The sequence below is a fragment of the Chiloscyllium plagiosum genome, chromosome 12, assembly GCF_004010195.1.
Source record: "Chiloscyllium plagiosum isolate BGI_BamShark_2017 chromosome 12, ASM401019v2, whole genome shotgun sequence".
Classification (NCBI taxonomy): domain Eukaryota; kingdom Metazoa; phylum Chordata; class Chondrichthyes; order Orectolobiformes; family Hemiscylliidae; genus Chiloscyllium; species Chiloscyllium plagiosum.
The window spans coordinates 14,343,752-14,356,994 of record NC_057721.1 but is presented as its reverse complement, the minus strand read 5'-3'; the positions used below and the strand labels follow the sequence as shown (position 1 = coordinate 14,356,994).

Genomic DNA, 13,243 nt, shown 5'->3' with positions numbered 1-13,243 from the left:
GCTTCAAAACATGTCTTCCTTGATGTGAAGGAGTCCTAAATAATGCCAAGTTGCTGTAGTCACTCTGATATCTCATACACTTCACTGTATACTTCCGCATGTTTCTATGGATCAGACAACTTTGGGGCGCTTACATTAAATGAACAATGCTATTTTGAACATTTTCTGTGCCTCCCAGTGGTACAGACTTGCAGCCTGATGAAGCAAAGAATTTGCAAGTCCCTTCAGTAAAATAAGGGTTTCTTTGCATATTATTACTCCCTCCACCACAGCTATACTTATTCAATGTACATGTTAATTCAAGTAAAGTGAATTGATGGATGGACTATGAAAAGGGCATTGTGTTTATTGCTGAAGTGTTTTAATAGGTTAATCAGTGATTGAGCAACATTAATCATACAGGGATCAAACCTTTATGTTCTGTGAGTGTGCAATAAAAGCATACTGTTTTAATATAAATTCCACATACAGATGCCATCCTTCTTTGATATTGGTATTTAACTGATGTTTCAATGGTAATATTAGTGCATCATTTACTCTGTAAAGGACCTTCAATCACAGTGGTTTTAGCAACACATCAATGTCTAAGAACTGCAAAGCCCTTTTACAAGGGCGGCATGGTGGCATTGGTTAGCACTGGTTAGCAGTGGTTAGCACTGCTACCTCACAGCACCAGAGACCTGGGCTCAATTCCCGCCTCAGGCAACTGTCTGTGTGGAGTTTGCACATTCTCCCCATGTCTGTGTGAGTTTCCTCCCACAGTCCAAAAAAATGTGCAGGTTAGGTGAATTGGCCATGCTAAATTACCCCTAAATAATGTTAGGGGAATGGGTCTGGGTGGGTTGCTCTTCGGAGGATTGATATGGATTTGTCGGGCCAAGGGCCTATTTCCACATTGTAACTAATCTAATCTAATCACTTTCTTCAGGACTTATGCAAAGTAGATGTTTGATTTGCCTCCCATGTATGTCTCTGAGGCATAAGAGTATAGATTAGAGGTGACAAAATTAGTTTTGAACATTTATATATTGAAGGGATGAAGTTTGGGTCAGTGTTTAGGGTGGGAATACAGTTTTCTGCCAATGTGACAATTCCACTTCTGTTGTTGGCTTCAAAATATTTTACTTGCTGCTTGCTTTTCAGTGACAGTTTCTAATGTTTGAATGTCTAGAATTTAAAGTGGACTGATTGACTGTATGTTTACAATTATGTTATATATCAGGAAGCACCAAACTGGGAATAATTGTATTGACGTGAAGCATAAATGATCACTTTAGATTATCTTAATTGGACTCCACTGGAAAAAAAAATATTGCAAATTATTTCTGTTTAATCATTAGTATCCAAATGCCTCTAATTTTAATATTGATACATACTTTCCATGTATTTTTTGCAGGTATAAAGCTATAGTCAGACCCATGGACATCCAGACCACCAATGCCCTGATGAAAATCTGTGTGAAAGCAGCCCTCATCTGGGTGTTTTCCATGCTACTGGCTATTCCTGATGCAGTGTTTTCTGATCTGCATTCCTTTTATGACCCACACATCAATAAAACGTTTAAGGCGTGTGCCCCATACCCACATGGTGATGAGCTGCACCCTAAAATCCACTCCACAGCATCCTTTCTGATTCTTTATGTCATCCCACTCTTCATCATATCTGTGTACTATTTCCATATTGCCAAAAACTTGATCAGGAGTGCTTACAACATTCCAGCAGAGGGCAATCAGCACATTTTGAGACAGGTAAGCTGATAGATCTCAGATTGATGAACCTCAGGGGTGATGGTACTGTATCATAATGTCATGGAGCTCGTTCTGAATCGACAATGAGGGCACGGAAAGCTACTTGAAATCTATCATTCCAGGTGGACAAATCAATTTGCATTCTCTGGGTTTTTAAAGTATAATGATCACAGAATGCTTGAATCCTGCTTTATATTTAACATCTTAGATCAGAATTTATCAAGTGACCTTAAATATCTCATTCTCCTTGTTTTCAATGTTGTCACATATTCAGTGAGTCCGGTAAAGTTAAATATTGCACAAATAGCTGGCTACTTACTTAAATCACACAATTTGATGCCAAATAGATGGTATTACTGAAACAGTGGATAGGTGATTAATGTAATTAATGGGTGATTGAAGGTCTTTTAAATCAATTTTACTCCATCCACCTGGAAAACAAAAACAGTAAGTTACACCACCCACTCTGCAGGCAGCCATTTTATATTGTTTTGCCAGTTAACTTTGGACCCAAGATAGCAATGTTGTGTCCTCGCGACTAACTTGCAGGCTCTGGATAACATTCAGGATGATCCCTATCCTCTATGTTCCCTTTTGTATCCCAGTCCCTATGTTCCTGAAGACCTTTCAACCCCTCTCTTCTGAGTAGCATTAAGCCCTTTTATAGAATCATTAACTTACCCTTAAAATCCCACGGATTTGCAAATTTCTATAACCTCATTGGGCAGTTGAGCATCCTCAACCGACGATGGCCCACCACTCAGACTGATGTCTCCACAGCACCCTGGACTAAAGAATGTGTAAATCCGCACTGATTATACTTGACCTGCAGGACTGACAATGGCCCAACCCTCGGACAATCAGGACATGGATCCCCAGCTTCTGGCAGGTCGAAGTACCTGACTGACTGTGGCCAATCCCTGGAATGGGAAGAGGCCCCTGACTGACTGTAGTGTCCTTTCACCCTGAAGTGACTGCTCCCCTCTGACTTCTTGACCATTTCGTTGAAGTACCATGCAGTGTATTTGCTGTGTAAGCTGCAGGCACCTTCTGTATGTATGACACTGCCCCAACATTGTGTCATATAAGGACATATCCAAACCGTTTCAAGAACAGTGCTCCCTGCCTGCCTTTGGCTTTGCATGAAAAATTGAATGCAAGGCACAGAAGCTGGCAGGTTCCATGTAAGTGCTAAGTGAGTGAGTGCTGAGAGCCAAAGGAGAGTCTGTTTAGATGGATGTGTTTCATTGCAACCTGCAAAAGCATGCAGTTCTGGGCGGCCCTGGGCGTGTGTGAGATTTGGCTCAAGACCAGGCACAGTGATGTGGTGAGACTGCTGGTTGGCCCATCCTGAATTGCACAGACAATGGGATGAGGAGAAAAGTGGCTGTGGAGCACATGGTTAGTTGCTGGGTACAAGCAGTCAGTGAGGCTCCGGGTACCCACTCAGCCTTGGATAGCAGGAATTTGAGCCATTTAGTTTTCTCATGGAAGGAGAGGAAGGAGAGGGACCCAAAATCAGCCCATTCAGTAATGTCTGTAACAGGTAGGATTTGAACCCAGGCCTCCAGGCTCAGAGGTACAGACACAATCACTACACCACTACAGGTCTCTGGGAAAGGAGAGAATATTGGAATTACAATTGAAAATCAACTGAATTGGGCCACAGTGGAGATGCAAATACGTGGAAATTAGATGTTCACCACTAAATAGAGAGACTCTGGAGTCACTCTGTAAAGCTTAAGGAGAAAAATCCAAAAAACGTTTTTTTTTTGACATCAGGGTTCTGATAGTTTCATGATCGCCATATTTTCCGAACTTGCTTGCCATTAGCTAGACCACTCCATGAGAGGGCGGGGGAAACCTACCATTCCTGAAAGCTTAAATTTTCAAAATTGTTTGTAGATACATTTCAAATGGATTCTCATTCTGGCGTGCTGTCTTCAAAACTAGTTAACTCGAATTGTCACGGCTCACACAGGAACGAACGTAATCTGGGCTAATAAAACTGTAATTGAAACAAGTGATGCTGATCCACCGGCATAAATCGAAACTTGTACATGAAAGGGAATAAAACGCACCCTAAAAATTCTCCTCCAGTGTACAAGACAGAAACTGTGGATCTCTAAGCTTACGCAATGCAGCAATACCCCTCATTCCTGACTTGCCACGCCATGGTGAATTCTAATGGTTATAACAAATGTCCAAGATTATCAGAGTATAAGAGAAATGCATTCTTTCAGGAATAAGTGGCTTGTTCCCTCATAAAATACTTTTAATGAGCATATTTGTACGAGAAAGCCTTGCTGTGGGAGAGGTCACGTGGTTATTGAGCAGCTTTGCAGTAATGCCCAATACAGTATTCAGTGGATGGGAGACCAGTGATTTAGCATCTGGTGATTTCGGCATTTTCTGCAAGAGGCATTTCAAGATGTAGCGAGGAGTGATTGCTATCTTAGAAATATGCTGGGGAGGTGCTGGAAAAACAGCGACATTCAGTGAACAAATGTTGAGTGTTTTGTATGTTAATCAACGTTTATTCAGGTCTCCGCGTCAACTGTGAAGAGCCTTTTTTAAAAAAACCTATAAATGTGTGAAATCAATCACCTTTATAGTTTGAAATACGGTGAGTTTTACAATGGCTATCCTTTGTTAAGAATGTGCAGAGTAAACCAAAAAAAATGTATTCACGTATCCTGTGTCAGATACATTCCAAAGTATGTCATACCCAGTAAAGAAACTGGAATGCAGTGGTATGGTGACAACTAGTATTTCAGAAAATCTTACAACAATGATCCCATAAAAAGAGATAAGATCAGTGATGGCTTAATTTAGGGAATAAATGTATCTGATTCACTGGAAGAATTCCCTGCTCTTCATCATTGTTCCATCGAGCACCTATTGGTTACTTTAATTATTTAAATCAACAGGGCCATAGATTTAACATCTCACCTACTTTAAATTTTCCTCTTATTGTTTAATTCCCCTTTTTTTAAAAGATGGTGATCAAGTTACTTGATTTTTTTTGTCAGTGCCACTCTGACTTTTTTTAATTTTAAAAATATACTTTATTCATAAAATTATTTTGATATCTATACAATTGGTGATGCCCTACATACGTATGCATTCCATTTCTTTACATATAGATTTGTACATACGAATTAATCATTCTGTACATTGACTATCCAGATATTCTGCTGAGGCGTCAGCGGAGCCGAATTTCTGAGTGAGCCCCATGTTCAAGATGTGCTGTATAACCTTTGATCACTCTGCAAACTCCGTTCTCATGACACTAATTCTGTCCTGTTCCCTGGCAGCTGTTTGAGGCTGAGCGTGACTATTTGCAACTTTGATATCATATTTGAGCCTGTTGCTGAAATTCACCCATACCTTTGCTTCCTTGAATTCTTTCAATTCCAACACACCCCTAGCTTCTATCTTCCATAAGCTCAAATCATATTATAACTCTGCACCAAATCCCATCATCCATCAGCCTCATTTCATTGGTCTGCAGTGACTCCTGGTTAAGTTTAAATTTTAATATCCTCAACTTAATTTTTAAATAATTAAGTTCCAATCTTCCAATCTTCCTTATCTTCCAATCTTTATATACACTTCCAGCGCTACACTCCACAATACATTTTAGATTAATTCTGGCCTCTTGCGCATCTACAACTTCGGTAGCCCCACCAATAGACACTGTCATTTTTTAAACTTTAGAACTCTTCCCAGAACATTTCTCACCATCTCCTTTCCCTCTCCTAAGTCATACTTTAAAACCTAACTCTTTGGTCAAACTTCTGATCGTCTGATCTAATATCTGATGTAGCTGAGTTGGAGTTAATGGGGTATCATAGTCTCTGACCCAGTTAAAAGTACAGGGGGGAGCTTGCTCACAAATCCATCAGCAGCCCTATTGGAATTAAACATTTGCATGGCCTTTAATTGAGTTGAGGCAGAACTTCTGCCTCTTAGCCCCAAGAAGTCCTGCCTCAGATATCTGCTAGCCAGTGATAGGATGGCTGCTGTCCAGTGCCAGCAATTCCACCAAGATAGTGGCCGCTGCTGGTACTGCAGCAAGTCTGAAAGGAAGGTGTGCCGTGCACAATCCTGACTGGCAGTCTGGAGTCTCACTGCATCTCAGCTGGAGAATATGGGGAGGGAATTACATCCTTTTTGAGGGATGTGGATTACCCTTCAATGGCTCCAGATAACTGTAAGCCCATCCAGGTCAAGCTGCTGAGGTGTGAGCCTGACCTGGGTCTCTCATGCCACCAATAAAATCCAAAACATAACAGGGCAAGGCCCTCACTTGGGCAATAATTGCTCACTTAAGGACTTCAGTTCACCTAGAGGCTGGCAGGTCACAAAAACCCACCCATACCAGTGGTAAAATCATGAATAGGGCAGGGTAGGATTGGATGCAATAGTGATGGCATGGTCCTTGCTGGATTTAATGTATTCCCCCTTCAAACCAATCAGCAGGTAGCTCTAACTAAACAATAATTGGTGTCTGACCCTGATTTTAACCCAACTATCTAGTTGAGAATGAGGCAATTTAGTGGTATCATTTGTGAAAATTGACTCACAATACTATTCCTACTGGAAATCTCAGTGGAGTTTTAATTCCAGACAATGCATTAACTAGCAACACTTCCACCAGAAATGAGCAGTTGCCTGATTAATATATTGAGATGCCACATGCTTTGGACCCCCAAAGCAATTTTAACATGGCGAGTCATTTTAAGGGTGGCATAATGGCTCAGTGGTTAGCATTGCTGCCTGACAGCATTAGGGATCTGGATAGATTCTGGCCTTAGGTGACTCTCTGTGTGGAATCTGGATGTTCTCCCTTTATTTTCATGGGTTTCCTGCAGGTGCTCTGGTTTCTTCCCACAGTCCAAAGCTGTACAGGTGAGGTAGATTAGCAACAGTAAGTGCAGGGTAAGACGATGGGGTGAGTCTGGGTGGGATGTTCAACAAAGGGCTGATGCAGACTCGAACCAAATGGCCTCTTTCTGCACTGTAGGGATTCTATGAGTCAGTTAAAAGTCTGGTAGAGTGACAAATTTACAAAATAAAACCTGCTGGGATTGATTTTCCAAACTGAATATCATGAGAGGAATCTAGTTTTAAATGAATATTAAACTTCTAGTTAGTTGGGATCTTGGGATCAAAAACATATACCAGTTGAGTCATATATTGCTTTTTTATTTCATGGGATGTGAATACCATGGAAAAGAGCAATATTTGCTGCCCTATCCTAATTGCTCTTGAACTGAGTAGCTCCCTCGGCCATTTAGAGAGTCGTTCAGAATCACCCGCATTGCTGTGGGCCTGGAGTCACATGCATACCAGACCAGGTAAGGATGGCAGATTTCCTTCCCTAAAGAACATTAATGAACCAGAGTTTTAACAGAAATTAATAATAGTTCCATAGTCACCATCACTGAGACTAAATTTAGTTTCCAGATTTTATTAGCTGAATTTATGTTAAAATTCAAGTAGGATTTGAACTCAGCACATTCGCCTGGAACTATTGGATTACAAATCCATTTTGTCACCATCCTTCCCTATTTGCTACCGTGACTCAGTTGGTAGTTCTCCTCCCTCTGTTTCAGAAGGTTAAGAACAGATCTGCAGTATTGAGGTAGTGCTGCACTTTTGCAGGGGGTCATCTTTTACACAACATGCTAAACTGAAGTCTTCTCCACCTTAAGTTATGGAAGGCATTACATACATGCAGGATTTTCTTATTTTACTGAATGCTTCTCTCCTATGAAGCATTCAAATCATTTAGCTGTACTTTAGCCTGGCAAGTTTCTGAAAGTGAATGCTATGATGTTGTAGTTGTACTCAGTACTTTTCTTCAGAGCAACTTGATAAAACTTGTTGTACCTGCAAGTTGCTCCTGCAGTGGCTTAGGCAAAATGGTCATAGCCAGTAAACTCTGGAATTGGAGACTCTGAGAAACTGGGTGTAGCATTGATGTGTAAGTGATTTCCATTCATATGGTTGGTATTAGTTGAAATAATGGTGGTAGGACAATCTATGATTCTCCTATGGTACTGCCAGCACCACAGGCCTGGGTCTCAGTGTTTAAACCCATCTACATGTGGGTAGACGGCATCTGGTAACTGACCTTGTGACAGCAGCAGTCACTTTAAGGCTGAGGTACACACTTCAAGGTAGATCACATGCCTCATTGAATTTTGGACAGCAGTTACTTCAGCTGCAACTCATAAGCTACCTCTTCCAAACTAGTTTGATGTCTTCCATGGGCTGTTTTCAGGAAAGACAGAGGGACAGGAGTTAAAATGGGATCAGGGGATGTGGAGTGAGAGGATAGTAGGTGACAGGGATCACAATGCAGTGTGATTTTCTCTAGCTGCTTGAAAACACATTTGTCACAAATTTGTGAGGGAATGCATCTAATGGTAAAAGATTATGTTCATTCCAGACTCAAAACCACCAATTTTGACAGGTCTGGACAAGCGCTCTGTTGCATTTTCTGAATAGGTTAATTGCCTTGGATAATGGTAACCCAATCTTAAATATCTTCCCCTTAACTTCCTTTTGCACACTTAGAGGGAGGGCAAGAGTCTGTGAGTGTCTCTGACCAAGGGAAATGCAGATATGTGTGGCCTGTGGGGTTTTTTTTGCAGATGCTCAGGGCAAGAAAATAAACAAATGGAATCAGGATAGGAAGGTGCTGAATGGAAAACAAACACGGAGAATGTGAAATGAGGGGAGAGGAAGTTCATTCGTGATCGTGCAAATGCCAGGAAGGAAGAATAGAATGATGTTGGTAGCTGTTGTGAAAAGACCAAATAATTTGTATCTTTGTAATTCGAATGAGATGTTCTATAATGTGTGCTCCTGCCAAGCAATAAAGGAAGGATAAGTGTTGAGTGTCAGAGGAAGGGGAGAAAGAACAGTTGCCTTGAATTATAAAGTAAAGTGGAAAAAATGAAGAGCTCCTTCCTCTTGCAAGGTTATTGAAATACTTGCTGTACTGTATCAACATCCAATGTGTGAATATTCTGGATATAGATGATTTATTGTACTTACAGACTGCTCTCCTGAAGCTGGGGATTACCCTCCATGTAAGACCATAAGACATAGGAGCAGAAATTAGGCAATTCGGCCTGTTGATTCTGTTCCACCATTCAATCATGGCTGATGAGTTTATCAGCCCCATTGTCCCGCTGTCTCCCTGTAACCCTTGATTCCCTTGATACTCAAGAACCTATCTATCTCAGTCTTAAACATACTCAATGACCTGGCCTCCACAGCCCTCTGTGGCAATGAATTCCATAGATTCACCACTCTCTGGCTGAAGATGTTTCTCCTTATCTCTGTTCTAAAAGGTCATCATTTTACTCCAAGGCTGTGCTCTCAGGTCCTAGACTCTCCAAAAATGGAAATACCTTCCCAATGTCCACTCTGTCCAAATCATTCAGTATTCTGTAAGTTTCAGTTAGATCCCCCTCTAAACTCCCTTGAGTATAGACCCGGAGTCCTCAAACGTTCTTCATAAGTTAAGCTTTTCATTCCCGGGGCCATTCTCCTGAATCTCCTCTGAACACGCTCCAGAGCCAGTACATCCTTCCTAAGATATAGGGCCCAAAAATGTGCACAATACTCCAAATGTGGTCTGACCATGTCTGGTGGATTTGATGTTCTGTTGTGGCTGGGAGCCAAGAGAACGTCCTTACCAGCTGGAACCTGAATCTCTGCAAACATGAGCCTACATGAACTTTACTCCAGCACAGATGTGTCAGTGTTTTTTTTTATCAGCACAATTGGTATTAGTTGAGATGCTAGTGTGTGGGCAATCTGTGCTGTTCCTGCTGTGGTGAGACCATTCTCACAGACCTGGACTCATCATTTCCATCTACCAACGTGTGGATAGACAGCACCCAGTAACTGTGTTGCTGGAAAAGCGACCCTGCCATGCTTTTCAAGCAACACACTCTCAACTCTGATCTCCAGCATCTGCAGACCTCACTGTCTCCTAACACCCAGTAACTGGTCGGGCGATTGGTGGCGATCCCTTTAAGGCCGAGGAACACACTTCAGCAGGGGTCTGCCTGATGCTGTTTTTCCTTCCTGTGGTCTGAAGAGGTAGCAAGTGAGACCTTCAATCTGATCTCAGCCGGTGGACGTCCCGTCAGAAATCTAATGGTGCGTCAGCAAAATCTGCCTCTGCGATTATGAAGCGGAGGAGCCAAATACACAGGCTCTGTTTTCCGGGTGGCGAATGGATTTCAAAGCCTCGCGAATCCTCACAAAAACAACGGCGCAAACTTTAAAAGTCGGGCCTTTTAAGAGAGCTTGTGTGTTTGTTTGACATCAGTGAGCTCAAGACAACGGAAGTATTTCAGGCAGGGTCAGTGAAAAATCGTGCAGTGGGTTTAATAATCCCGACGCAGAGCCTGAGATCCTGAATCATCGCTTTGGTTAGGATTTCACTTCGCGCCTGCTTTCTTCATCAGCTTGGAACGATTTCCGATAGTGCCATTCAACGGATCGTTTCACAGCGACAGAGCACATTCGTTCAACCTGGGAGAAAACTGTCAACATCGGACGAAGTCAATCGCCTGGATACGCTACCTGTTCAGAAATCACAGCTACCGGTAGTCCGAACTCCCAACTCTTCTACCCATGTGGCTGATGGCAGGGTTGAAATAACTAAAGATGGCAATAGGGACATTTTAAGTGGGAACAATATACACGGAAAGTATGAGGTTATTTAGGCTGACACACAGCTGTGAGAAAATTGAACCCAGTTTCAATGTGGCAGAAATGCCAATTACAATATTTATGGAAGGAAAATCCTAAGTTTCACGATTCAGACCATCATTGTGAAACTACAGCAAAACGTTAATTGTCAAAATGGGATTGGTGACTGTAGGGTTAAATGTAGAGAGATTTAATGCTTTCTGGTATGCAATTATTTCATGTCAAGCAACAAAACCAGCAGGGCAGATTCAAAATCTACATATTCCAAATATTAAAGCGAAGCTTTATAACTATATTATCTGATTCTCAAACCCACTTTCCTGCTCAATGCTGGGAATGTGGGAGTAGAAATTATCGAGGAGAAAGTGAGGTCTGCAGATGCTGGAGATCAAAGTTGAAACTTTATTGCTGGAACAGCACAGCAGGTCAGGCAGCATCCAGGGAACAGGAGATTCGACGTTTCGGGCACAGGCCCTTCTTCAGGAATGAGCAGAGAGTGTTCAGCAGGAGAAGATAAAAGGTAGGGAGGAGGGACTTGGAGGAGGGGAGTTGGAAATGTCTTCTTCTTGACCTCTCCGCCTCCACCCTACTCCGACCTATCACCCTCACCTTGACCTCTTTCCACCTATCACATTTCCAACGCCCCTCCTCCAAGTCCCTCCTCCCTACCTTTTATCTTCTCCTGCTGAACACTCTCTGCTCATTCCTGAAGAAGGGCCTGTGCCCGAAACGTCGAATCTCCTGTTCCCTGGATGCTGCCTGACCTGCTGTGCTGTTCCAGCAATAAAGTTTCAACTTTGATATCCAAATGAATCCAACAAGAACTGGACCAAGCATATGTGGTACTCATAATCTTCTTCATCCTAAGTATACGCATGATTTTACTACAACTGCTAAGTATTTCATCAGTAATATTTTCAGCAACATAACACAAAACATCGCAGATAAGAAAAACTGCAGCATATTAACATGCCAAATTTCCCCTAAAGTAAATGCATTAAAATTCCATCAAATTTGACAATATTGTTATGTATTTGGCTTTAAGGGGTTAACACGTAGGGGGTTCCATACAACAGCCAAGCAGGGTGAGATCAATAGTTGTGATGTTGAGAAGATATGCTCTTCTTCATTAGGGTAAATAAAACCACAGAAAGTAGACAAAATCAAACACAAAATATTGCTGAGGAAAGGAGTGAACAAAGACAGAAATGGGAACTATTTAAATGTAAATCTATGATTCGCTCCAGTAATAATATCTAACAATATTCAATATCTAGGATCATACCAAAAGAGTACTTTGAAGTATTAAAGGGATTTTCTGCTATCTAGTGATCTCTGAGGCATGAAGTTTCCCTTTCTTGATATGTGCAAGATCAAGACAAACACTAGGCATACAGTAACAGTGATATCACCGCAGGGAGTTGGCAGCCAATTACACTGAAGTATTCTCAAACAGCAAATCAGAAAGTAAAATGCAGTAAAATCTTCTACTCAATTAAAATTTCCACAGAGTAAATACAAATCATCAGTGATACACATGGGATTAAAGTAGCTGAAATATCATAACTTTTTTTTAAATTTGAAAAAAACATTATTGCCATAATAATGGCAAAAAAGCATCCCAGTGATATAACATTAGATTTCTATGAGTAACTATTGAGTTATTAAAATTAAATTGCATTTATATAGTAACTGTTATGGCCACAGAAAGATCCAAAATGCTTTACAGCCAATAAAGTACTTTGGAAGTACAGTCAGTGTTGACACATAGCAGGCAATTTACATGTAGCAAGCTCCCACAAAAAGAAATGCTGTACTAATTATTGAAAAAATATTGACTATGACACCTGGAACAACTTTCTCATCAGTGGTGAGGTTCTGGAACCCACGAGTTCAAAGGGTAATACAGGCAAAAACCATAATCACATTAAAACATGCGGTGGAACAGTCAATGGGTTTAGGAATCAAAATTTGGAGAGTGGGATTAGTGTGACGAGGTATTCATCGATGGATGGGAGGTCCCCTGAGGTGATGAGGTTATGGATGGTCTGGGAGATGATGGTTTGGTGGTGGGGAGTGGGGTTATGGTCAAGGGGACGGTAGGAGGAGGTATCTGCGCCCTCAGCACTCCAAACACTGACAATCAAAATGAAATTGCAGAGAACTGAGCATGTGGCTGCATAATAGCCAGTCTAATCCATACCTTCAATGGAAAAAGATACAAAAGTAGCTGCGAATCAGTGCTCTAGTGCCATACCTCCAGGAAAGTTCAAATGATGCTAATCAGCAATTAGAATCAAAATAGCAAGCAGATACCAGAGTTTCAAATAGACATGTCTCTCAACATGTTTTTGTAAAAAATATTTCATGGGATGTGAGCATCACTGCCAGCATGTGTTGCATGGTCCAAATTGCCCTTAAACTGTGTGGACCATCTCAGAATCAATCACATTACTGAGGATCTGCTGTCATATATAAGTCAGATCAGGTAACAATGGCACAATTCCAGTCCTAAAGGACATTTGTGAACCAAATGGTTTTTACAATAATAGTTAGTTGGCTACTTTTACTGAAGCTAGAATTATAGTCTAGATTTTTATGGTTTAGAATTAATTTCACCAATTATCATATTGGAATTTGAACCCATAGCCCCCAGCAACATTAACATGCACCACTGATTTACTAGCCTCACCATGTTATCACTATACCACTACCACCCTTCTCTGTTGCACTGCTTTCACTAAAATAAT

At 41.3% G+C, this 13,243-nt stretch overlaps 1 protein-coding gene across 1 annotated transcript in view; it reads left to right on the top strand.

Annotated features, from left to right (window-relative positions):
- Nucleotides 1-13,243, top strand: part of grpr (gastrin-releasing peptide receptor) — a 60,317-nt gene that overhangs the window by 20,373 nt on the left and 26,701 nt on the right. Inside the window, exon 2 of the mRNA XM_043700508.1 lies at nucleotides 1,397-1,748. Within this exon, the coding sequence (XP_043556443.1) occupies nucleotides 1,397-1,748 (352 nt within the window). The remainder of the gene's footprint in view (nucleotides 1-1,396; nucleotides 1,749-13,243) is intronic.